Source organism: Echiichthys vipera (genome assembly GCF_963691815.1).
Source record: "Echiichthys vipera genome assembly, chromosome: 12".
Lineage (NCBI taxonomy): Eukaryota > Metazoa > Chordata > Actinopteri > Perciformes > Trachinidae > Echiichthys > Echiichthys vipera.
In genome coordinates this window covers 24,590,682-24,617,115 of record NC_139837.1, presented here as the reverse complement: position 1 = coordinate 24,617,115, position 26,434 = coordinate 24,590,682, and the positions used below count along the sequence as shown (strand labels likewise).

The following is a 26,434-nucleotide window of genomic DNA, read 5'->3' as shown; positions in this document are numbered from 1 at the left end:
AGTTTTAGTATTTTGAGACAAAGTCTTAATATTTTGTGACTAAAGTCGTAGTTTTTTGAGACTTAAGTCGTAGTTTTTTGAGACTAAAGTCGTAGTGTTTATGAGACTAAAATCGTAGTATTTTCAGACTAAAGTCTTAGTATTTTGGGACTAAAGTAGTAGTGTTTTGAGACTAAAGTCGTAGTGTTTATGAGACTAAAGTAGTAGTATTTTGGGACTAAAGTAGTAGTGTTTTGAGACTAAAGTCGTAGTGTTTATGAGACTAAAGTAGTAGTATTTTGGGACTAAAGTAGTAGGGTTTTGAGACTAAAGTTTTAGTATTTTGAGACTAAAGTTTTAGTATTTTGTGACTAAAGTCGTAGTGTGTTGAGACTAAAGTGTTTTGAGACTTAAGTCGTAGTGTGTTGAGACTAAAGTGTTTTGAGACTAAAGTGTTTTGAGACTAAAGTCGTAGTGTTTTCAGACTAAAGTTTTTGTATTTTGGGACTAAAGTTGTAGTATTTTCAGACAAAAGTCTTAGTATTTTGGGACTAAAGTTGTAGTATTTTCAGACTAAAGTCTTAGTATTTTGGGACTAAAGTAGTTGTGTTTTGAGACAAAGTCGTAGTATTTTGTGACTAAAGTCGTAGTATTTTGAGACTAAAGTCGTAGTGTTTATGAGACTACAGTCTTAGTATTTTGGGACTAAAGTAGTAGTGTTTTGAGAATAAGGTCGTAATGTTTTGAGACTAAAGTCAAAGTGTTTTGGGACTAAAGTTTTAGTGTTTTGAGACTAAAGTTGTAGTGTTTTGAGACTAAAGTTTTAGTATTTTGAGACAAAGTCTTAATATTTTGTGACTAAAGTCGTAGTTTTTTGAGACTTAAGTCGTAGTTTTTTGAGACTAAAGTCGTAGTGTTTATGAGACTAAAATCGTAGTATTTTCAGACTAAAGTCTTAGTATTTTGGGACTAAAGTAGTAGTGTTTTGAGACTAAAGTCGTAGTGTTTATGAGACTAAAGTAGTAGTATTTTGGGACTAAAGTAGTAGTGTTTTGAGACTAAAGTCGTAGTGTTTATGAGACTAAAGTAGTAGTATTTTGGGACTAAAGTAGTAGGGTTTTGAGACTAAAGTTTTAGTATTTTGAGACTAAAGTTTTAGTATTTTGTGACTAAAGTCGTAGTGTTTATGAGACTAAAGTCGTAGTATTTTGGGACTAAAGTTGTAGTATTTTGAGACAAAGTCTTAGTATTTTGTGACTAAAGTCGTAGTATTTTGAGACTAAAGTCGTAGTGTTTATTAGACTAAAGTCGTAGTGTTTTGTGACTAAAGTCGTAGTATTTTGGGACTAAAGTAGTAGTGTTTTGAGACTAAAGTTGTAGTATTTTGAGACAAAGTCTTAGTATTTTGGGACTAAAGTAGTAGTGTTTTGAGACTAAAGTGTTTTTAGACTAAAGTGTTTTGAGACTTAAGTGTTTTGAGACTAAATTATTTTGAGACTAAAGTGTTTTGAGACTAAAGTCTTTTGAGACTTAAGTGTTTTGGGACTAAAGTGTTTTGGGACTAAAGTATTTTGAGACTAAAGTATTTTGAGACTAAAGTCGTAGTGTTTTGAGACTAAAGTGTTTTGAGACTTAAGTGTTTTGGGACTAAAGTGTTTTGGGACTAAAGTATTTTGAGACTAAAGTATTTTGAGACTAAATTATTTTGAGACTAAAGTGTTTTGAGACTAAAGTATTTTGAGACTAAATTGTTTTGAGACTAAAGTATTTTGAGACTAAAGTGTTTTGAGACTAAAGTATTTTGAGACTAAAGTGTTTTGAGACTAAAGTGTTTTGAGACTTAAGTGTTTTGGGACTAAAGTGTTTTGAGACTAAAGTGTTTTGAGCCTAAAGTGTTTTGGGACTAACGTGTTTTGAGACTAAAGTGTTTTGAGACTAAAGTCTTTTGAGACTAAAGTGTTTTGGGACTAAAGTGTTTTGAGAATAAAGTATTTTGAGACTAAAGTCGTAGTGTGTTGAGACTAAAGTGTTTTGAGACTAAAGTGTTTTGAGACTAAAGTATTTTGAGACTAAAGTGTTTTGAGACTAAAGTCGTAGTGTGTTGAGACTAAAGTGTTTTGAGACTAAAGTGTTTTAAGACTAAAGTATTTTGAGACTAAAGTGTTTTGAGACTAAGGTCGTAGTGTGTTGAGACTAAAGTGTTTTGAGACTAAAGTGTTTTGAGACTAAAGTCGTAGTGTGTTGAGACTAAAGTGTTTTGAGACTTAAGTCGTAGTGTGTTGAGACTAAAGTGTTTTGAGACTAAAGTGTTTTGAGACTAAAGTCGTAGTGTTTTCAGACTAAAGTTTTTGTATTTTGGGACTAAAGTTGTAGTATTTTCAGACAAAAGTCTTAGTATTTTGGGACTAAAGTTGTAGTATTTTCAGACTAAAGTCTTAGTATTTTGGGACTAAAGTAGTTGTGTTTTGAGACAAAGTCGTAGTATTTTGTGACTAAAGTCGTAGTATTTTGAGACTAAAGTCGTAGTGTTTATGAGACTAAAGTCGTAGTATTTTGGGACTAAAGTTGTAGTATTTTGAGACAAAGTCTTAGTATCTTGTGACTAAAGTCGTAGTATTTTGAGACTACAGTCTTAGTATTTTGGGACTAAAGTAGTAGTGTTTTGAGAATAAGGTCGTAATGTTTTGAGACTAAAGTCAAAGTGTTTTGGGACTAAAGTTTTAGTGTTTTGAGACTAAAGTTGTAGTGTTTTGAGACTAAAGTTTTAGTATTTTGAGACAAAGTCTTAATATTTTGTGACTAAAGTCGTAGTTTTTTGAGACTTAAGTCGTAGTTTTTTGAGACTAAAGTCGTAGTGTTTATGAGACTAAAATCGTAGTATTTTCAGACTAAAGTCTTAGTATTTTGGGACTAAAGTAGTAGTGTTTTGAGACTAAAGTCGTAGTGTTTATGAGACTAAAGTAGTAGTATTTTGGGACTAAAGTAGTAGGGTTTTGAGACTAAAGTTTTAGTATTTTGAGACTAAAGTTTTAGTATTTTGTGACTAAAGTCGTAGTGTTTATGAGACTAAAGTCGTAGTATTTTGGGACTAAAGTTGTAGTATTTTGAGACAAAGTCTTAGTATTTTGTGACTAAAGTCGTAGTATTTTGAGACTAAAGTCGTAGTGTTTATTAGACTAAAGTCGTAGTGTTTTGTGACTAAAGTCGTAGTATTTTGGGACTAAAGTAGTAGTGTTTTGAGACTAAAGTTGTAGTATTTTGAGACAAAGTCTTAGTATTTTGGGACTAAAGTAGTAGTGTTTTGAGACTAAAGTTTTAGTATTTTGAGACAAAGTCTTAGTATTTTGTGACTAAAGTCGTAGTTTTTTGAGACTAAAGTCGTAGTGATTATGAGACTAAAGTCGTAGTATTTTGGGACTAAAGTTGTAGTATTTTGAGAATAAGGTCGTAATGTTTTGAGACTAAAGTCAAAGTGTTTTGAGACTAAAGTTGTATTGTTTTGAGACTAAAGTTTTAGTATTTTGAGACAAAGTCTTAGTATTTTGTGACTCAAGTCGTAGTGTTTATGAGACTAAAGTCGTAGTTTTTTGAGACTAAAGTCGTAGTATTTTGGGACTAAAGTTGTAGTATTTTGAGACAAAGTCTTAGTATTTTGTGACTAAAGTCGTAGTATTTTGAGACTACAGTCGTAGTATTTTGAGACTAAAGTCGTAGTGTTTTGAGACTAAAGTTGTAGTATTTTGAGACAAAGTCTTAGTATTTTGGGACTAAAGTAGTAGTGTTTTGAGACTAAAGTTTTAGTATTTTGAGACAAAGTCTTAGTATTTTGTGACTAAAGTCGTAGTTTTTTGAGACTAAAGTCGTAGTGATTATGAGACTAAAGTCGTAGTGTTTTGAGACTAAAGTCTTAGTATTTTGAGACTAAAGTCGTAGTGATTATGAGACTAAAGTCGTAGTATTTTGGGACTAAAGTTGTAGTATTTTGAGAATAAGGTCGTAATGTTTTGAGACTAAAGTCAAAGTGTTTTGAGACTAAAGTTGTATTGTTTTGAGACTAAAGTTTTAGTATTTTGAGACAAAGTCTTAGTATTTTGTGACTAAAGTCGTAGTGTTTATGAGACTAAAGTCGTAGTGTTTATGAGACTAAAGTCATAGTATTTTGGGACTAAAGTTGTAGTATTTTGAGACAAAGTCTTAGTATTTTGTGACTAAAGTCGTAGTATTTTGAGACTACAGTCTTAGTATTTTGGGACTAAAGTAGTAGTGTTTTGAGAATAAGGTCGTAATGTTTTGAGACTAAAGTTTTAGTATTTTGGGACTAAAGTAGTAGTGTTTTTAGACTAAAGTTGTAGTGTTTTGAGACTAAAGTTTTAGTATTTTGAGACAAAGTCTTAATATTTTGGGACTAAAGTAGTAGTGTTTTGAGACTAAAGTCGTAATGTTTTGAGACTAAAGTCAAAGTGTTTTGAGACTAAAGTTGTATTGTTTTGAGACTAAAGTTTTAGTATTTTGAGACAAAGTCTTAGTATTTTGTGACTAAAGTCGTAGTTTTATGAGACTAAAGTAGTAGTATTTTGGGACTAAAGTAGTAGTGTTTTGAGACTAAAGTTTTAGTATTTTGAGACTAAAGTTTTAGTATTTTGTGACTAAAGTCGTAGTGTTTATGAGACTAAAGTCGTAGTATTTTGGGACTAAAGTTGTAGTATTTTGAGACAAAGTCTTAGTATTTTGTGACTAAAGTCGTAGTATTTTGAGACTAAAGTCGTAGTGTTTATGAGAATAAAGTTGTAGTGTTTTGAGACTAAAGTCTTAGTATTTTGGGACTAAAGTAGTAGTGTTTTGAGACTAAAGTTGTATTGTTTTGAGACTAAAGTTTTAGTATTTTGAGACAAAGTCTTAGTATTTTGTGACTAAAGTCGTAGTTTTTTGAGACTAAAGTCGTAGTGATTATGAGACTAAAGTCGTAGTGTTTTGAGACTAAAGTCTTAGTATTTTGGGTCTAAAGTTGTAGTATTTTCAGACTAAAGTCGTAGTGTTTTGGGACTAAAGTTGTAGTATTTTCAGACTAAAGTCTTAGTATTTTGGGACTAAAGTAGTAGTGTTTTGAGACTAAAGTTGTATTGTTTTGAGACTAAAGTTTTAGTATTTTGGGACTAAAGTCTAAGTGTTTTGAGACTTAAGTTGTAGTGATTTGAGACAATGCCTCTGTGTTGATTTTGAATGTTTGCGATAATCTGAAGGTATCTGAAAGTATTCCCTTAAATTCTCCATCTTCTGCATCGTCACAGAGATGAAAATGTAAAAAGTTAAATTTTTAGAGAATGACTTTTGACGCCTGATGCCCCTGTTGATTAATATATATTTCCTTATTCATATATACATGAATATCTATGTATTCTAAGGACTTTTAGTATAATTCAGCTGTGTATGTGTGTGTGTGTGTGTGTGTGTGTGTGTGTGTGTGTGTGTGTGTGTGTGTGTGTGTGTGTGTGTGTGTGTGTGTGTGTGTGTGTGTGTGTGTGTGTGTGTGTGTGTGTGTGTGTGTGTGTGTGTGTGTGTGTGTGTGTGTGTGTGTGTGTGTGTGTGTGTGTGTGTGTGTGTGTGTGTGTGTGTGTGTGTGTGTGCGCGCGCGTGTTGCAGTTGCATGTAACCATCAAGGCACTCTTGAGAGCTTCCCTGTCTGTGAATGAATAAGCTCTAAAAGACACAAGTTTTGCAGAGCAATCAGCCGTATCTCGCCCACTTCCTGCTCTTTCGGTAACCATGGTGACCGCTCAGGTATAGTTGTTGTAGTTGACCTGCTATCCAAAAGGAGAAGGAGCAGTGGTTAATGCACCACCCTCGGCACTCATTCATCTTTTTGCTATCAATTGATAGTGAAATTATGTGATGTGGAGTGACCCTCCCTCGGCAAACGCTAACAGGTTTTATTTGTTTCACCGGAGAGGGCTGGAGGGGGTGAGCTGGTTTATATGTGTCCTCTACTCATTTACTTTATGAGTATTTATCTGTTAAAGGAGCAATAATTTTAGCAGCACAGAAGGCTTTATCATGCTGCACCTGTGTGCTGGTTCATGCATGTTTAGTCCAAATGGTTGTTATTACTAACGACCATCTCCTCTCTCTCCTCTCCTCTTGTTTCCTCTCCTCTCCTCTCTTCTCTTCTCTTCTCTTTTCTTGTCCCTCCTCTCCTCGTTTTTCCTGTCCTCTCCTCTTGTTTCCCCTCTTCTCCTCTCCTCTCTTCTCCTCTCCTCTCCTCTCCTCTCCTCTCCTCTCCTCTCTTCTCTTGTCTCTCCTCTCCTCGTGTTTCCTGTCCTCTCCTCTTGTTTCCTCTCCTCTCCTCTCCTCTCTTCTTGTTTTCTCTCCTCTCCTCTTGTTTCCTCTCCTCTCCCAGCTACTCCTCTTCATCAGCCAGTGTGTTTCCCTGTGTTTATCTCCCTCCAGTGAGCAGCTACGGTGACGACGACGACGAAGTCAGCAGCTCCTCTGACAGCGAGGCAGAGGTCCAGAAGCAGTTTGAGATCTCCGTGTCTCGTTCGCAGAGTTTCCGTACCTCCGCGGCAGCAGCGAGCAGCAGCGAGCAGCAGCAGCAGCAACCGCAGCAGCACGCGCAGCTGTCGTTGGGCCGACGCCACAAATTCAACCGCCTGTCGGACCAGGAGGAGGGCAGCACGGAGCCGTCCGACTGTGAAGGTGTGCTGCCAAAACCTCTTCACACTCTGTATTCATCCGCACACTTTAGAGTAGCACTTGGGGATATTAGGAACTTTATATCCACATAAATTTATATCCACATGTTGTTAATCTAACAGTGTACTCTGGAAGATAGTGCGAGTTATTTATGGTTTTTAAGATAATTTTTCATGGGAAAAAAACTACCATTTATCACGAAGAAGTTTGATAGTGGTAGGTTTTTGTGTGAGGCCGCTTTGTGAACTACAACTCTTCACTTCTCTCGACGGGAATGATATACATCACCACCTGTGCTTTGTCCTCTGGAACAGACATGGATATATCTCTGCTGCATTTCACCACTTCTTTCCAGGGGGAGAATAATAGCATCGAAATGGGTGAAAACCATTACAAGTCGGGGCATGTGGAGAGTTTTACTGACGTTGTGAGAAAGGACGATGATGTAAAAATATTATCATTTAAATCCACAAACAACACATTTCTAAAATGGGGCATATAACAACTGAGACCAGCAAATAATTACATTATCTGCATTGAGACCCATTCATTTTTTATGATCTCAGAGGTCCCATGGGGGTCTAGCTGAAGGGGCGGGACTTCACCACTCTATTGCGATACAGAAAGAGCTGCATAGCATAGCACAAGGAAAAAAAACAGAAAAACAAAAGAAAAGTTTGTTAACATAGCACAATTTCCTCAGGGAAAACTGTAAATGACATTTTGGGCTACAGATTCTCCTTGTGTTGTGCTATATATATATAAATATATATACATATATACATATATATATATATACAACTAACTCACCGGCCACTTTATTAGGTGTACCTGTCCAACTGCTCCTTAACACAAATTTCTTATCAGCCAATCACATGGCAGCAACTCAATGCATTCAGGCATGTAGACATGGGGAAGAGGATCTGCTGCAGTTCAAAGCAGCATCAGAACAAGGAAAGAAGGGTGATTAAAGTAACTTTGAACGTGGCGTGGTTGTTGGTGCCAGACGGGCTGCTCTGAGTGTTTCACAAACTGCTGATCTACTGGGATTTTCACACACAAACATCTCTGTGAACGAAGGGCACAAACACAGGGAAATGTTTTTAAGAATAACCATGGACGTGTAAACGGGGCCTTAGATTGCATATCCACTATTTTAAATAGATCGGAACATATTTAATAATTACTCGATGTATCGTCCTGTTTTTATTTGCTGTTCGTTGTCTGCCTGTCCAATGTTTAACCTACACATTGTTATGTTTTTCATGCTGTATTTATTGTTGTTTGTCTGTCTGCTCTGGCACTGCAGATGCAAAATAGCTGTTAGCTAACTCTGTTACAATTGTAACAATGTGCGTTGTCCCTGTCAAATAAACAATAAACTAAACTATCACTGACACGAGAACAGTTTAAAAAACTACGAGGATCAAAATACTCTAAAAACAAGCTCCTAAATGGCCTTGGAGTTTGTGTATCAGCTAACTGTTTCCTGCAGCAAGAAGCTCAGTCCCTCTGTCCCTTTTCTGTCTCTCTTTCTCCGTGAAATGAAGCTGCCTTCAAGTGCGATTGGAAATGTCAAGATCACAACAACAATCTGATATAAAACAATGGACAAATTGTGAAAAAATAAAATTATGGAAGGAGTTATGGCGAAGCACAACTAAATAGCAGTTTTTTAACATTTATAATAGTTTGATTGAGAATGAAAACCATTGTCAGTTTGAACCCCACCTTCACTTCTCACTTTCCCAGAAGGACCAATGAAAATACCCTCAGTGAAAGATTTTTATTGAGTTACAGAAGCAGAAAAAATATAATGGTTTCTTTCACTTCTTTCGAGCTTCGCCTCAGAGGTCGTTGCTAAACAGCGAACTTGCTAACCAAGCAGCTACATATTAATTATTGTTCCTTTAAAACGAGCAGCTAGTTGTTGGTGGGTGGTGAGTGACATTGTTCGGTTGGGGTCACTCTGTCTCAACTGGTGTTTATTTTTAACCAACATGAACCAGGTAACACGCACACACACATACACAGGCGGATGACTCACCTCAGCCCGTATCCATGGTCAACACTCCATGCAGCCATTGACGTAACAGTCAGACCGACCTTAATGATGGTGAATTTGGGGATAATTGTTATTGATTGGTCTGAGGTACGGCCTGTTCTCTGAGTCTTTCTGTCTCAGGAAAAGGCGAAGGTTTGACGGATTACACAATATCACCTCTGTTAACACACAACACTCCCAAACAAGGGTTATATAACTTCACGTAGACCTCTTAGGTGATACACTGAGGACACAATCATGTGCAGCCGGCTTGGCTTCCAAAATCCAAAAACTACACGTGCCTCTGGATGCATCACGTAAAATTTCAGAAAACTACACATGCCTCTGAATGCATCACATGTGAAATTTCTGAAAACTACACATGCCTCTGAATGCCACACATGTGAAATTTCTGAAAACTACACATGCCTCTGAATGCATCACATGTGAAATTTCTGAAAACTACACATGCCTCTGAATGCATCACATGTGAAATTTCTGAAAAATACACAAGCCTCTGAATTAGAGTTTAGATTCTCTGCCCAACCCTGACGGCTTATATTTCCCACCACTATCCTCGGGCTGGGTCGGGCCGGGCCTTTGATCAAGCGCTTGTTTATTTATTTATTTATTTATTTTTAAGCATTGCTTTATTGGCCAAATCTGTGAAAGCTACAGTGCACCATAAACAGTAATATTATAGGCCTATATATATTTGGCAGAGTAGGCCTATGTAACAAAGCCTGCTGCTGTGCTGTGCAGCGAAAGTACAACATGGAGCTTGGAGATGTAACAGATGAAATAAAAACAGGAGAATTATCCGAAACTACGGTTCCCCTGAATGCATCACATTTGAAATGTCCGAAACTATGCTTGCCCCTGAATGCATCACATTTGAAATGTCCAATACTATGCATGCCCCTGAATGCATCACATTTGAAATGTCCGAAACTACACACGGCCCTGAATGCATTACATTTGAAATGTCCGAAACTACGCATGCCCCTGAATGCATCACATTTGAAATGTCCGAAACTACGCATGCCCCTGAATGCATCACATTTGAAATGTTCGGAACTACGTTTTCCTTTTGTACGGGCTATGTTGCCTGTTTCATTTTTGGCTGTATTTACATGAAATTAACATATTATTAAAAAATTCTTACTAAACTAAGTTACTTCATTTATACAATTTTTTTTTCTTTCAAATGTGGAAAGCTACATCTTATTAGTTTGACCAAACTTATTAGATCTGATTTGACAAATGGAGTTGAACTTTATTCATATTTTAAACATGTCAAACCCCAACCCTTCTCTTAACGACTGTCCTCACACCCACAGATTTGAAACAGACGACCAGAGGAGGCTAATGCTGATTTTCTTCCTCTGTTGCCTTCGTCATGCAGAGATGGAGGCTCAGAGCCGGGAGCAGGGTTTCCAGGACCCACTCTCCGCCGCAGTAGAAGAGAACAATAGGGCGTCCTCGGCGCTTTCTCTGGAAAAACCCGCTGGACTCGAGGCATCGGGCGCCAGGGACAGTCCCACCCTGAGTATGAACCGGCAGGCCGCAGATGGCAGCGAGGACACGGAGAAGCCCGCGGATTACGACAAGAATGACGCCACGGACAGCTCCTCCACCTGGAGCCCAGAGGTACTGCAGCCTGTTTTTTCCTCTCCCTCTCTCCGTACATTTCTGTTCAGACAAATGTCAAATAATCGGCTAAAATACATTTCAAAACCTGGATCCAACTAATCTTCCACTTGTATGTTTGAAAACTTAGGTCAAGGTAACCCTCACGGCTGCATGAATGCAGGATGTTTAATTTGAAGTTGCTGAAAGTACTGCAGAGAAGAAACGCTAGAAAACCATTAACCATCAAAATTACCGGTGTAATTTAGGGTCCGATGGGGAGCACACAGGAGGAAAATAATTTACTGCTTCCTGAGATTTATGTGCTTTTAGTTCCTGGAAAACAAAGAGACAGTTGGTTGTTTTAAAATGTTAACTATTTGGCTGTATGATTAAATATTTGAGACTGAATCAGAAAAGTCGGGTTTAAAGGAGTCATTTTTCTGACCAGTCTTGAGTAAACTTCAGCAACTTTCACACTTTGTCAGCTCACATTTATCACTAAACTAAGAAATAAATAAATAACCAAGGCAAGGGATTAATTAACAGGGTCAGTGAGCCGACCGCAGCCCTGCTGTTACCCATCATGCTTGGCAGAGGTATCGTCATCATCATTGTGCGGTGAGAGGATTATCACTCTGCCATGTTATCCTCTCAGGTTCCTTTTGGAGGAAACACACCAAACACGGCTCACTGAGGCCTCCAGGTTTTGTATAAATAGTTGATATTTCCTTCGCTCGCCGTGCTGCGTTGGCTAACAAACAGAAGCTCATGAATAATAATCTGTGCGTGTGTGCGTGTGTGTGTGTGTGTGTGTGTCTAAAGTGTGCATGAATACGTGCATATATCTACTGAACACGTATTTCTGTGTGTGTTTGTACATGTAGCAGAGTGGGGATGTAGAATCTAACAACCTCTCAGTCACCGAATCACACTTTGAAATTGGGAGCAATCTTTGCAGTAAACACCTCCCACGCACACTCTCACACACACTCACACACACTCACACACAGGGTGACACTGACATCTAGAAACGCCTCATAAATAACAAATGAGTTTGGATCAGTGGAGAAAACCAGGGAGAGCCATGTTTTAGCAGTTTATTTATACAGTTATGTAACAGCCCTGCCGTTGCTAATGCTAAAGCTATGACTGCTGCTGCTAATAATACTACTAATAATAGCAGTATATATATATATATATATATATATATAAATATATGAAAGATATTTATATATATATATATATATATATATATATGTATATATATATATATATAAATATATGAAAGATATTTATTTGTTTAAACTTGTTTTGATGTATTGTTAATTGTATTTCTCATATGCAGTCCCTTTAAACATACACAATAACAAACAACCCCAAGGGGTGATTCACAAAATGATTGCTCGGCTTTTACGGTTGCTAAACCTGCACAAATGGTGATAAAAACAGAATAATGTAATATGATTCTATACTATAATAATATCACACGGTGAAAGCTGACATTCTGTGTAATGAGAACTTCTATTTTGGGTAATTTAAGTACATTTTACTGATAATACTGCAATATTTTTACTTGAGGGACATTTTAGATTCAGGACTTTTTCGTGTAGTATTTTTAGACTGGTATTTTTTAGAAGTGAAGGATCGGAGCACATCTTCCACCTCTGCTTACTGCCCAGTAATGTGTAAAAAGTCCTCTGTGTTTTCCTCCTCATGTGTCCACCTCCTGACCTGTACGTTCAATAGACACGAGCAGCAGCTCTGTGATTATCTTATCTCTCACTGCGGGCGCCATGTCAACCGCGACACCCGGCCCGCTCTGTCAACACTCGACACAATCAATGTTGTGTTTGCTGACTGTATGGGAGGCTGAGACTGGCTGCATGGAGACGAAGAGGAGGAGGACGAGGTTTATTTCTCCTTTATGACAGGATTCTGCTCAGGTTCCTTCTCTGTACATCTGAAAAAAAGCTTTTTGGAGAATCATTCGGTGATTTTATACAGAAACACGTTTTGAAAAGAATTTGATGATTTGCAAAACATTGAAACCCCATAATTAAAGTGTATGCTCGGCAAAAATCCATCAAATGAGCCATGGAGACAGTTTTTTTCGTTGATCAATGTATATATGTATAGAGACTGCACGGAGAGACGCTAACACCCCAAAGGGCTAACACTGATTAGCTCGGGGCGGTGCGCTGAACACATCAAAAACGTGGCTGACTGATTCACTGGAGGCAGCACCGTGGATGCATTAAAACGTCTTTTTTAACCACTAATACTGCTGAAAATAACAGCAAACCTCTGCATCAGCATGAGAAGAGTCCCTACACAGAAAACAAAGCACCAACAACGTAGTTAGTGAACCCAAAAAAAAAAACAGTTTTAAAAGACTTACCAACTGGTCCAACTACCAGCTCCTCTTGTAGTGAAGTCCGTACAAATAAAGGTGACCAGATTTCTGAGACAAAATCCAGGTTCAGAGGCGTAAAAACCTCCAAAACATGTAGTGTTTTTGTTTTTGACAAACTAAAACGGGGACACTGTCCTTACCATTCATTAAGCAGTTTCTCACCATATTTCTCCTAAATTGCAAAGGAATGGATAAACAATTTGTTTTCTTCCTCTGATCAAAGTAGCTGAGCTCAAGAACATCCATAGCATGGTTGATCAGCGATGGCTTATTTGATGTATTTTCATGCTGAAAAAGACTTACACTTTAATTGAAAATAGTACAAATACTTTTCTTTTGATGATTTGTGTGAAAGAATGAATAAGCTTGATTTGTTTTCTTCTCCCTTCCCTCCTCAGCAGGAGCAGCCTCCCCAGGATGAGGCGTCGTCTCAGCCGGCCATCTCTTCCCCTCGACCCCCCATCTCTAAGTGTGGAGACCTGGTCCTCTCTCTGGAGTACCGCCCTGACACGGAGAAGCTGCTGGTCACGGTGATCGCGGCCCGGGACGTCCCCGACAAGGCCCGCAGCGGCATGGACTCCTGGCAGGTGCACATGGTCCTGCTCCCCTCCAAGAAGCAACGGCACAAGACGTCGGTGCAGAAAGGCTCGCTGCCGCACTTCAACGAGACGTTTCGCTTCTCGCGCCTGGACCCGTCAGAGCTGCACATGTTGGCTGTCAGGTTCAGACTGTACGCGCTCGGAGCTTCTCGGATGTCCCGCGAGCGGATGATGGGCGAGAAGGTGCTGCGTTTAGGTGGGCTAGACCCCAACGGAGGGACGAAGGAGGCAACACTGGTGCTGGAGCCTCGCAGTAACCTCAAGGTGAAGTGCACATCGTTTTTTAGACGTAGTTATAGTTCTGTCTGCCTTATTTGTGCTGCGAAGTCACTGCGTTTATCTCTCTGTGTTTTGTCAGAGCTTGGACTCCCAGCTGAGTCTGTCCGCCGTGTCTCAGAGCGACAGCGCCTCTTCCACTCAGTCTCTGACCCATGGTGGCGTCCCAGAGCTGCTGGTGGGCCTCACGTACAACGCCACTACGGGACGCATGTCTGTGGAGCTCGTTAAGGGCAGCCACTTCAGAAACCTGGCCATCAACAGACCACCAGGTCGTCCATGAGCACACAAACACTGCAAACACAATGCAGAGACATCATTTATCATTGTAGTCATTTTGTATCTATTTTTAGTCATTTCACCTGTATTTTTAGTCATTTAGTGCCCATTTTTGTCATTTTGCACTAATTTCAGTCATTATGAGTCTATTTTAGTCGTTTTGTGTCCATTTTTAGCCATTTTGTATACATTTTTTTTATCATTCTGCGTCCATTCATAGTAATTTTGCATCTATTTTTAGTCAATTTGCATCCATTTTTAGTCATTTTGCATCCATTTTTTGTCATTTTGCATCTATTTGCAGTTATTTTGCATCCATTTTTAGTCATTTTGCATCTTTTTTTAGTCATTTTGCATCTATTTTTAATCATCCATGGCCTGTTTTATTGCTCAGGACCTTACAGAAAGTCATGTCTTTGGTCACATGGTAAATACGTCAGAGTGTAAGGACAATGACGTGTTCTAAAATGAGACATTTGTCTCCCATTTTCTTCCCATGCCATAATGTAAAGAACAAAAAGACTATATATCTATTTGAAGGGAAGCAGCAGTGACACTTTCATAGAATTAGCTTTTCTGTATTTACTACGGAAAATCTAGAGACATATCTGATCAACTCTTCTCAAGTTTTGTTAACGGACAAAGAGAAATGTTGTCCTAAAATGGTCAATAATCGATACTGGAGTACTTCCTTGTTTTATGAATGACGCGCCATGTGTGTTTGACCTATTAGCAACGGGTATTTTTAGGCGGGTAAAATGGCACCGAAAAATGTTCCCAGAACTTAATTTAGACCCTCGTTCCTGCGGTCGAGACGCAACAAGCGACTGGGGGAAAACTCATGTATATCAGATAACCAACATGACAGAAAAAGGGTGACATTGACATATTTTCCTCTCTCTCCTCCCCTGACCTCCCTCCCCTGGTCCAGACACCTACGGGCGTCTGACTCTGCTGAACTCGGTCGGTCAGGAGATCTCTCGCTGTAAGACGTCGGTGCGTCGCGGCCAGCCCAACCCCGTCTATAAGGAGACCTTCGTCTTCCAGGTGGCACTGTTCCAGCTGTCGGACGTCACGCTGCTGGTCTCTATCTACAACCGCCGCAGCATGAAGCGCAAGGAGATGGTGGGCTGGATCGCTCTGGGGCAGAACAGCAGCGGCGAGGAGGAGCAGCTCCACTGGCAGGACATGAAGGATGGTCGAGGACAGCAGGTCTGCCGCTGGCACGTCCTGCTGGAGGCGTAACGCTGTCCAGATTAAGGATTTTTTTTTTTAAGAGGCGAGTTTATTCTGTCAAGGAATGAATGATTTGATCCGCGGACAGACAGGACGTTGCATGTGGCTTCAGAGAAGATGCATTCAAGGACTCTTGAGCTCTTTCACAGAGCACGCTCTTCACTATCGTCACATCAACATCAAACCCGGCCGGATATTTGCTGTCAACGAGGGACAAATCAATCTGCTGTTGGAGGCTGACACAAGTTAAGTCAATATTTCTTGAGAGAAGAAAGCCAGTCCACTCAAGTGTTTCTTTGTCATGCAAAACCTCACACATTTGAAGGTTTCATGCGGAAATTAACTTTCCCTCAATAAAAAAAAATCTTTGCAGAACATCCGTCGACCTTGAAGAGAAGCTGAGAATTTGTCCTTCATTTACAGTTTTTTTTTATGAGAAGAGGGAGCTGCAGTTTAGCTTTTCTAGTGAATCGTCGTGTTAGGAAGTACACACAAATTAGAAGTGTATGTGTGTGTGACTTGTTTCTCTAGATCTTGCTGTTCTTTTCCCAGCTGGCAAATCATTTGAGATGCAAACGAAACTGCACAGCGAGACGTTCAGTCGTGAACTAATGCAGACAGGAAACAGGAAGAAGCTGAGTCCTGAAAATGTAATACTGAACACGTTTAGCACAGCAGGTTTGTCTCAAACTGAAACAAGAATGGTGGATTTTTTTAGGATGAAGTTTGTAACTAAAACACTTAATTTTTCCTCCAGCACAAGTCATTCATTACAAAGCCTGAGCTCACAGATCTATCCACACTTTTAACACACAGCTCTGATCTGAGCTTAAACAAACAAACTAACAATTCATCAGTCGTTCATTTTTACAATTCAGTCAAATAATCTAAAAGAAAGCTGACAAAAGTCTCGTAGGCCTTTAAAGCTAATCCTCTCTCTCGTCTCATGTAAGCTTTTTGGACCGACAGTCAAAACAATAATAGAAATGTTTACTGTTTTAATTTTAAATTATACAAACTGAAGGTTCATTCATTTCAATCTGAACCTGAAACAGCGTTGCAAACTCAGAAAGTAACTGCCCAGTCAGAGAATGCAAAGGCGCACTCACACTTAGCCCCGATGATCCATGCCGTGCTTTAGCATCATTGTTCCCCCCTCCCACTTCCCCTGCAGCCCAGGCACTCACATTACTCGAAATGATCCAAACCTCGGCTCCATGCATCTTGATTATACGTCATCACTCCTCAGAGTTTTTTTGCTGTCCTCCGCATCAGACGACCTCAAATCCTTTCAGAGCATCTTTTTAAATGTCCGTCGCAGGATATATAAGTAGTCTCAGGACTGCTGTCAACGCTCACGCTCGTACACGTGCACATGTTCGTGCTCATACATGTGCATCCGTGCTTTACAAAAGCCCACCTCTCTCAACCGGGTCCTGGCCGGCAAGGTTAAACGTAGAAGTTAAACGTAGATTTTGTTTATTTGCATAGATTTACGTAACAAACCACCATGTCTTAACAACTTAGTTTTGTTGCCTAATCTTCTGTCTGAAAACTGAAACCTTAGTGGAGCATTTGGGGCGTAAAGATGACGTCCTTTTAAAGCGTGCGTAACTCCGAATGTGGGGTATATGAGTTAGAACGGGTTGTAAAATGACACATGAAAAACTTGAAATTCATAACATGACACCTATTGCACGCATTTCCTTTCTCACATTAATATATCAAACAAACATAAATATCATATTTACATCATCTTCTGTAGCTGTTTATCTCCACAAACAAACTCCTAACACTCTCAGTTACAGTTGTGTGTGGAAAAGTGCATGAATTAGAATAGTATTTTGCTGATTTTTAAAAAAGATTTGTGCCACATTTAGGCAGAAACCTCACTAGCGTTGGTGTTACCGCTGCAGGTTCACGTGAACATAAAGTACTGAGTAAAGAAACAAACCCTGAGACATTTTATGATTCAAGTGGAGGAGGAAGGCGCCTCATTCATATTCAGCACCCATTCATATTCTCCCGACACTTGTACTACTACAGGAAGGACGCACCAGCAGCTGGAGACTCTCAACCCCGTTGGGATGAGAGCATCTCTTCCCCCCCGTCAGCGCTGAATGATGTTATTTGGCCTCGGCTCCATCTACTCCGCAGGGCAAAGCTCATTTCAACATCCATCAACGCTGAGCTGAAAAGAGGCTTTAAATATCTCACTGCAGCTGTTAATAACATGCAGTGAATTACCCCGGAAGTGTGTGTCTTTTACCCCCCTCCAACACACTCGCTCTATGGTAATTGGTAGTTACAGCTGCAGAATCGTACAGTGTGTCGACGGTAATGCCACTGCTAATGCTCATCCTCTTCCAGTCTGAGCATCATTGAGTCATAAGGCAGCGGTTCAGCCCGGAGGGGGGGATTATAGTTGTTTGTGTCGACAGATAACTGTTGCTCCAAACCCCTCGGGGTGAGGAGGGCTTGGGGTTCACACACACTGAGAGAGCTCAGCTTTGTTCAGGTGACACTGAAGAGAACGTGCAAGAAAATGGCTCAAAAATAACACAACAGTTGTAATAACAGATGACAGTCTGTAATTACATTTAGAAAGTGAATCATAACCAATGAAACGACGCTCATATTCATATTCGTCATGTGAATTAAAGGGCCAGTCCACCCAAAACATAAAAGAAACACCCATCCAGAGTTTGAGTTTTTAAGAGCTACCATTCTAACACAATGCTCAAAGCACAAAGAAATATATTACATGTGATAATGTCAGCACAGAAACAAAGAAATTCACTGATATTTTGCCTATCCTCAGAAACACAATGATAAAAAATGTCTGCTTTTATATAATTAGCCTAAACTGCAATAAGTGAAATATCCAAATTTAAGACCATGTTTTTTATGGCTGCAACATGTTCTGGACGATCACTTTATGCACAACACCAAAATTCAGACCTATGGCTTTTTTAAGAAAAGTTGTTTTCTCGGCTGAACTCTGGACAATAACTGACAAATCAGGTGTGGACATGTCAAGAGTTTCTCTTTTACGTGCAGCACAAAGCAGGAGGTCGTCCGTGTCTTCTCACGTCTCGACCACAGGCGACTATTTCAACAATAAGCTTGTAAATCCAAAGTTGATGCCCAATAAAACGGCTGAATACATACATTTATTTCTATTTTTGCAGCCTGGGCAGAGCCAGAGAGCAGCACACTCCGCTCCGGTTGAATCCCCCAGACTCTCCCTTCACTTTATGCAAAGCAGCTGGGAGGAAAGACACGAGGGAATGCTGAGGAGCTGGGGGTGTTTATTCACGAGCAAACTTGTTCCCTACGCTGTACGTTAACTGACACTTTCACTTTCTGTCCTCGTCCTCCCTACTAGGCTATGTTTCACAATAACAATGCAATGTTTCAGAAGTTGTTTGACCGGAAAGGTTGTCTTCAGTGTTTGCACAAATGATGAGTGCTGTCATTTGTCTAGTTTCTACTCTGGATAAACATATTATCTCACAACAGCTGTCTAACTTAAGGTAGAAAATATCGAAATATGTCTACTGTCCATACTTGTCATACATGTCATTGTAGCTACTTTCACATCGAAAAAGCCACGTATTGTGGAAATGTTCCAGACATCACTTCATGCACATGTATCCATATTTAGCCTGACAAATCTTTATATAATCCAAGGTTTTCAATTAAAAGTATTGTGAGTTTGAACAAAATCCAGCCACACAGCGTAGGTTTATAAAAGATAAAGCAGATAAGGTTAATCATGATATCCTCGGGTGCATTTACGGATTTGTTTTGACTGTCTCTCCTTAAAATAGAGGACCCACCGGACAAAGAAACACAGCATAGATATATACTGAATGGAATTGCATTATCATCCAAAGAAACCTGACATATATTCGGAACGAGATACACTTCATCTGTTCAAAAATAAATATGCAGAAAAACATGTGCACAGTTAATTCACAACCAGACCCTTTGCCTCCATCATCACGTATTTCAAACATCAAAATGAAGTACTCAAAGATCCACAACATCACAACCACTTGAGATGATTTATTTATTCAGGGAAGTTTCCACCGATGTAAACTGATAAGAAAGGTCTTTAAATTCAAAGATGAATGACATGTTGAAGGGCACAATTTAATGGACTATATATCTGTTAAATGATGTATGTTTTGTATTTAAACTGCAGAAACATGATGGCGACTACTTCAGGTTTAAATGAAGCGCAGGGTGAAGAATAGGAGTGCTGCAACTGGCCGCAGAGGCTGGATTATTTTTTCTTTAATTAATTTAAATTTATTTTGTACAAACACAATTCAAAAACCAATGGCATTTTGTGTTAAAATTTTGGCAGACACAAAACTGAACTTAGCTACATTTAACTTCTGTTTCGTTTGCTTGTTCAACAAAGTTTTCTCACTGGCTTTTTCTGTTCATATTTTTTAAGTGGGTATTTAATCGCTGTATATGCAGGTTACCTTTTAGCACAATTAACCCTCCGCTAAGCCCCTTCCCACGTAGCTACTATTGCTACGCCTGTCGAGCTTTCGTCAGATTTACCAACCCAAAATTCCTAATGTAGTCATTTATTAAACACTTGGCCCTGGTCACTTTCCAGTCATAGAAATAAATTTCTAACCAGCAACTTTCAACTATTTTATAAGCTGTAGCAAACTAGCTAATTAGCGTTAGCTCCATTTGTTGGTTCAAACGGTTTGTTTTATTTTAATGTTTAGTGTCCAGTCAAGTCTAACACAAAGAAAATAGCAAAGCTAGCTAGTTCATGTTATAGTGCAGTAATATAACACTGTTAAGACTTACAACACAAACGTTAGATTATTATTAAAGTAACTTTTACTCAAGTCCCCCGAAAAAATGACAAGAGCCACTAACGTTAGCTTAAACTCTGATAGGCTAGTAACATCCAGGACTGTCTACAACAGTAAGTTCCATTCCCGATTCGGACTATTTGTATTTGTGAAACCACAAAAATCGCATAGTTTGTCATCACCTAAGTTACAAAGCTTTTGACAATCCCTGTTGAAGGTAAAGAGGCTTAGCCAACGGTTTGGTAGTTAGCTAGCTAGCTGTTAATTGTCTTTTTTGCCCATGAGGTTTAAACTGAACTCAACAAAGTCCAACACAGTTTTGTTGTGTTTGTATAGAAATGTAAAGGTTTGGGTACGTTAGTGGACACTGCAACATTGTCAAGTAGTGTTTCTTTAAATCTATTGCATCATGAAACTGAATTTTAATGTTTGTTTAGTTGAATTATAAAAACAGACAGGAAATCGAATGTTGTAGCACAACAAACTGTGCCCTTTTTAAGTACAGTAATACAAAACAGTATTCTATTAATTGGTGGTCATTTTTGTCAATAAGTCATGTGAACACTGGTGTTGACCTGCTACTATGTTACAGTAAAATAAGTAAACAATTTGATATCAGCACTCCTATTCTGCAGGCTTCATAGATGGTGTGAATGACATATTTACTGCACAGACTGATATATTTTATGCATGTCGAGTTGTTGTACAGAATCTATCATATTTATTCTATATTTTTTTGAAATAATAAATGTTTAATGTTCTTATTAGTATTTAACAGGGTTTCTATTACACGTCTGCATGCTCAAGTTTGAGACCCACATGTCGTATTACAGATGTGAGACAATCAGATTGTGCTGCAGATGTGATACAGTTGTAATACTATTGATGATGAAGTGCCTGTAACATTTTAAGATGAAACATATCCACTATGATAAAAACAACAAAAAAAGAGATGATCCAAATTTGCATGAAGCCTTCTCGTTGTTCCCTGTGAATGCTGCAGACTGCATGCATGGAAGGTGATTACAGGACCTAATGTGAAGGCCTGGACCAGGGCTGAGGTCCAAGTCCAAGTCAGACCAGATTCAGGAAACAGCAGGTTAAAGTAAAAGCCACCTTAGACACTTTAGCACTAAAAAACATTTTTTGAAATATGCTTATTCACTTTAATGAGCACAGAGCTGGAGACAAGACACCATTAGCTTAGCTTAGCTTAAAGACTGGAAGCAGCATGGCTGTTTAAAGAAAACTGGATACAGCGTTCACGGTGGCATCTGTTCCTTATAAAAGTTCAATGCTGCGAGAAGTTTCTATCTGTTCAGCGCTCCACTAACTTGAGTGAGGATTAAATGATTTAATTGTGTCCACGAATGGAATGCCCTTCCCCAGGCAGTGTCCTTTAAGCCACAGGTGAAGCTGTGGTAGTATATACCTACTCTGTAAAGTGTCCTGAGATAACTTTTGTTATGATTTGAAACTGTAAATAAAATTAAATGGAATTGAGTTACAGATGGGTCAGCAACCAGGGTTCATTCAACGGCTCCTGTGGGTGACCTCACAGGGACTACGACCATGTTTCATACAGTCTTTGGGTACAACAAAGATCCCCGGCCAGGAGTCAAATTGTGGATGTGGTTGTAATGGCTAGCAGGATGCCCCAACTTTTGTCCTTAGAGTCTTCAAACTGCCAACATTAATCCATCGCTTTTGCCATGTAAGTCAGTGGAGGGAAAGTGGGGGTTTTTGCCCCAAAATGGCTACTTAACTGAACCAGGAGTTGCTATTCCACCACTACGAAAATTGGCTTCAAAGCCTGGTGAAAGAAACAGCTAGTCTGGACTATCTAATCTTCACCCTATCAAAACGTTGTGTCAGGTTTATTTAATAAACGACTGTCGCATGTAACACCCCGTATAAAGGCTAAAATGATTGTCTTTATACCTGTCGGTTAAACAAACCAGGTAACATGCTACACAGTGAGACTCAGAGGTGTCGGAAGAGCTAGGTTAGCTGTTTCCCCCTGCTGCCAGTCTTTATGCTAAGCTAGGCGAATCACCTCCTGGTTCTAGCTCCGTACTTCTCCACAGAAGCACAGGAGTCATGTTGATCTTATCTAACGCCATTCCAGAGGGCAAATAAGCAATTTTTACAAAATGTAGCGCTATTTCTTTCAGTGTTGTCAACCTGTATCAAACAGAGCTTACTGTATTTTCAACATACATTTATGCAGAAGACCATTTACAATCAGTCTGTATTGGTATTTACTGTAAATCTTCCTTTTAGAAACAGAAATAAAGAGAAAGGGTATTATAGTGGGGGGGGGGAAACGAATAAATGATAACTAAGAACAACTAAAACAGTCCCCTATTCATATTCTGAAAACCCTGTTTTGTCTTAGATCTTCATTGACATCCAAAGCTGTGACCTGTAACTGCTCTTCAGTGGACGACACTGGACTCGAACTCTGTAGAGACTGTTAGTCCTGCAGTCCTGGTCTGGTCTGGTCTAGTCTGGGCCGTGCATGCTGAGCCCCCACAGCACCGAGAAAGCACTTTTTGTACCAAGTTTTGTTGTTGCCAATAAAAACCAGAAGATCCCCGCTGTGGGAACGTCTGTCCACCATCTGTTTTCTTGGGTCCATCTCTCTCTACTCCGATGTCTTAATTGTGAGAATGAGGCTTTCAGAGCCACAGTTAACAACAATAACAAATACAACACAGTTCACCCCCTGTTTGGAGATTTACAGTGTCACAGAGGGGATTACAGATTAGGGAAAGTATTTGGTGTTTTGGGAGAATTTAATCTTTGGCAGCAGTTACTTTGTTTTTTAGATTTAGCCTACAAACATACATCTTGTTATTGTTGTGGTTTATTAGCTGTATCGTATTAACACAACACCAGAAACCTCCTTTATGTTTCTAACTTTAATGATCTGCTGTTGGGTCACTATTTCCTACTGTACAATTATTAAATTGTCAAGAATTAGTAATCTTGTTTTAATCTCCTATATATCCCTGTACTAATCCAATAATATTTCTATAATAAGTTTAAGACTATTTCAGCATGATACACTATCTGCTTGATGACGAATCAAACTAAGTCCAAAGCTTTCAAAATGAAGGTTATTATGAATAATTATTAATAATATTATAAAGAAAATATATGCCAGTGTTAAAAGCTTTATCTTAAAGTCAGAGATGGGGAAGAATTGCTTTATGTGTGTTGCTTGGAGGGAATACATTTACGTTTTTAGTTTCTATTTGCTAATATTTCTTGATAGTCAGGCCTTGAGTCAACTCAAGTGACTGTTTTAATGACTTGCAACTTGACTTGACAGATAATAAATGAATTGAAGTTCAACTTGATCTTAAAGACTTGGGACTTTGAAGACACAAATTATTTGTCTATGTTATCTATATTTTTTCTTTGATCACTCCCAGCTAGCTAACAGTAGCCTGAGAATCTGTTCTCTCACAACTCTGTAGCTAGCTAACATTTACCTGTTACAATCTGTTCTCTCACAACTCTGTGGCTAGCTGATGTTAGCCTGATACAATATTTTCTCCCACAACTGTGTAGCTAGCTTAAGTTAGCCTGTTACAATCTATTCTCTCACAACTCTGTGGCTAGCTAACGTTAGCCTGTTACAATCTGTGCTCTCACAACTCTGTAACCAGCTAACGTTAGCCTGTTACAATCCATTCTCTCACAACTCTGTGGCTAGTTAATTTTAGCCTAATACAATCTGTTCTCTCACAACTCCATAGCTAGCTAAGATTAGCCTGATACAATCTGTTCCCTCACAACAATGTAGTTAGCTAACGCCTGAAGAAATAGCCAGAAAAAATGTTATAAATGAAGAAATAAAAGAGCCAAAGTTGTTTGTTCGATCAGAGTCAGGTTAAAGTGTTGGGGAAGGGATGAATAAGCTTTTATGAAGTTATTTGCTTTTTTTTTTTTATTCATTTGTCTAATTTCTCACCACAGGTGAGAAATACAGGTAGGCCATCATCGTTGGCAACACTCTATTTTCCTCTGATAACTTTTTTGGGGGAGGTTTATCCATTGTTAGCATACTGACAGTGCGGGTCAGAAACTCAAGATTAGCCACCTGCGTCGTAGATGTAAGATGTGACGCAAATTTTAGTTTCACCTAATTTTTTTTTTTAAATCACCTTGAACTCAACAACATCTGCTCCCTTCAAAAGATTGTCCACTGTGCCAAAAAGATGTCATTTATTTCCATGTTATTTTTTGGCAAATGTACAGGGAGCCACTGAAAAGGGGCTGAAGAGCCGCATGCGGCCAGGAGCCGAAGGTTGCAGACCCCTGGTCTGACCTAATATCAATCATTACAATTACTATATATTTTCTCTACTGCAGAGAAGAGACTAGTGTTTATAATGTAGCCATTTTGTGTTTACAAAAACGAAACAATATGTTTTCGGTACTTTTTAAGACAGAAACGTTGTGTCAGTGTGTGTGTGTGTGTGTGTGTGTGTGTGTGGCCCTGTAGATGAGGATTGATGCAGCGTCATCACCGCGCTTACTCAGTATCCTAGCAACAGGAAACATCTGCCTCCGCGAGGACCAATGAGTGAGCGTGGAGAAGGGTGTGTGTTGTCTCCTGTTGCCGTGATCGGGATATTTTAGGAGGCTGGAGAGCAGCGAGCGTCTCACCCCGGAGGAGCCGGAGCTGCCTGCAGGAACCGAGGGACACTCTGACTTCAGGCCGAGCTGGAGCGTCACTGAATCGGTGTGAGGACGGTCGATGTGGCGCCGAGGAGCGGAGGGCATCAGCGGAGAGAGAGAGGCTTTCACTGGGATTTACCGATTATTTAAAGGTAAGAAGCCGAACAGTTAACGGATTTAAGTGGGGGGAGTTTTTGCATTTAAACAGCAGCTGCTCGTTTCTGAACTGCTTTAGGCAACATAATGTGTGCATGGGGAAGAAATTCATTGAAACACAATGAAAATGTGAATCAAATGAAATTCTGATAGAATAAAATGAAATGGAGACATTAGATAAAATGAAGAAAAAAAATGCAAATTGACAGGAAAGATAAAAGAACTCTCTAACTCGCCATAAATATTTCTAAAAAAAACCAAAACAATATTCTTCGAAACTTAAAAGATATAGGATCATATCATTGCTGTCCAGTGCTGCTCCAAAATAGATGGTCTTACATTTTTCAGATAAACTGCAGGATTTGGCTAAGTCGGTCGCTAAAATGATCCTTATAATCATAAAAATAGCATTATATACAATGATATAATGGATTATAAACACTGCACCCAAGACGGGGCAGAAAAGTTGATATTTTGGTGATAATTTATATAATAAAGTGAAAGACTCTTAAATCAAATCCTGTTAGTTTAGTTTCTGCACATTTTCAACCAGTCTTAATGCATTTAAAGGTGTTTTTAAGGGGAGAAACACGGCCTCCTTATGCACATATACGTCTGCCTTTAGTGGAAACGTTTGCTGCAAGAGGAAATGTATAGCAAGTGTTTCACACACACACACACACACACACACACACACACACACACACACACACTTCCCACGCAGCCTCTCTCTGCTCACGCATCCATTATTGTGCATCGTTCTCCCACAGATGAAATATTGGTGCTGCAGTTGGATGTTAAACACTGTGAGTCACCTCAGCAGCTTCGGGGGAGCCGGTCGTGAATGTTCTGCAACGATAAAGCTTCTCACTGTGTTGATGATGGATTTATGGCATTTTAAATCTCTCTCTCTCTCACACACACACACACACACACACACACACACACACACACACACACACACACACACACACACACACACACACACACACACACACACACACACACACCACCCTCTTATCTCTCCTCCTCTTCCTCCTTCTTGAATATAAATGAGCTTCAAAGGACAGCAGATTTGGGAAAAGACAGCTCTTAATTATGCAAAGAGATGATGAACAGCACATTAAAGGGTCAAATCAGGATATTATACTTAGCTTTGGTGTGGAAATATATGAGACAAAATGCAGATGTAGTTATATTAATTAGACAGCTCATTCAGACATAACATTTCAACAAAATAGTTTTATTCCAATATAGTTTGCTTCATTGTTGTTACCTCATTTTATTCACATTTATTTTATTTTCCCTTTATTTCTTTTCTGTTCCCTTTCTTTCTTACTTGTTCACAGTGCTGGCAGGTGTACAGGTGATGATTAAATGTTCCTTTACAAAGAGAGATCTTGTCTGCTGTTGCCTAATCTTCCTTCTAAATACCTCAAAAATTAAAGTATATCCAGGTTTGATCATCAAATCAAGGTTGGCCGTTTAGTTTCTGTGTTTTGCACGCTCTGATGTCTCGGTCCTGTCTCTCCCTCCTCCTACTCCTCCTCCTCCCCTATCTCTTTTCTGCAGGAGTCTGAGGGCGATG

General features: G+C 39.2%; 1 protein-coding gene across 1 annotated transcript in view; it reads left to right on the top strand.

Annotated features, from left to right (window-relative positions):
- syt16 (synaptotagmin XVI) overlaps nucleotides 1–15,421 on the top strand; it is a 43,049-nt gene extending 27,628 nt beyond the window's left edge. Inside the window, exons 4-8 of the mRNA XM_083924801.1 lie at nucleotides 6,424–6,672; nucleotides 10,119–10,363; nucleotides 13,157–13,621; nucleotides 13,716–13,905; nucleotides 14,844–15,421. Coding sequence (XP_083780927.1) covers nucleotides 6,424–6,672; nucleotides 10,119–10,363; nucleotides 13,157–13,621; nucleotides 13,716–13,905; nucleotides 14,844–15,157 — 1,463 coding nt within the window. The 3' untranslated portion in view covers nucleotides 15,158–15,421. The remainder of the gene's footprint in view (nucleotides 1–6,423; nucleotides 6,673–10,118; nucleotides 10,364–13,156; nucleotides 13,622–13,715; nucleotides 13,906–14,843) is intronic.
- Nucleotides 15,422–26,434: the final 11,013 nt, after the last annotated feature.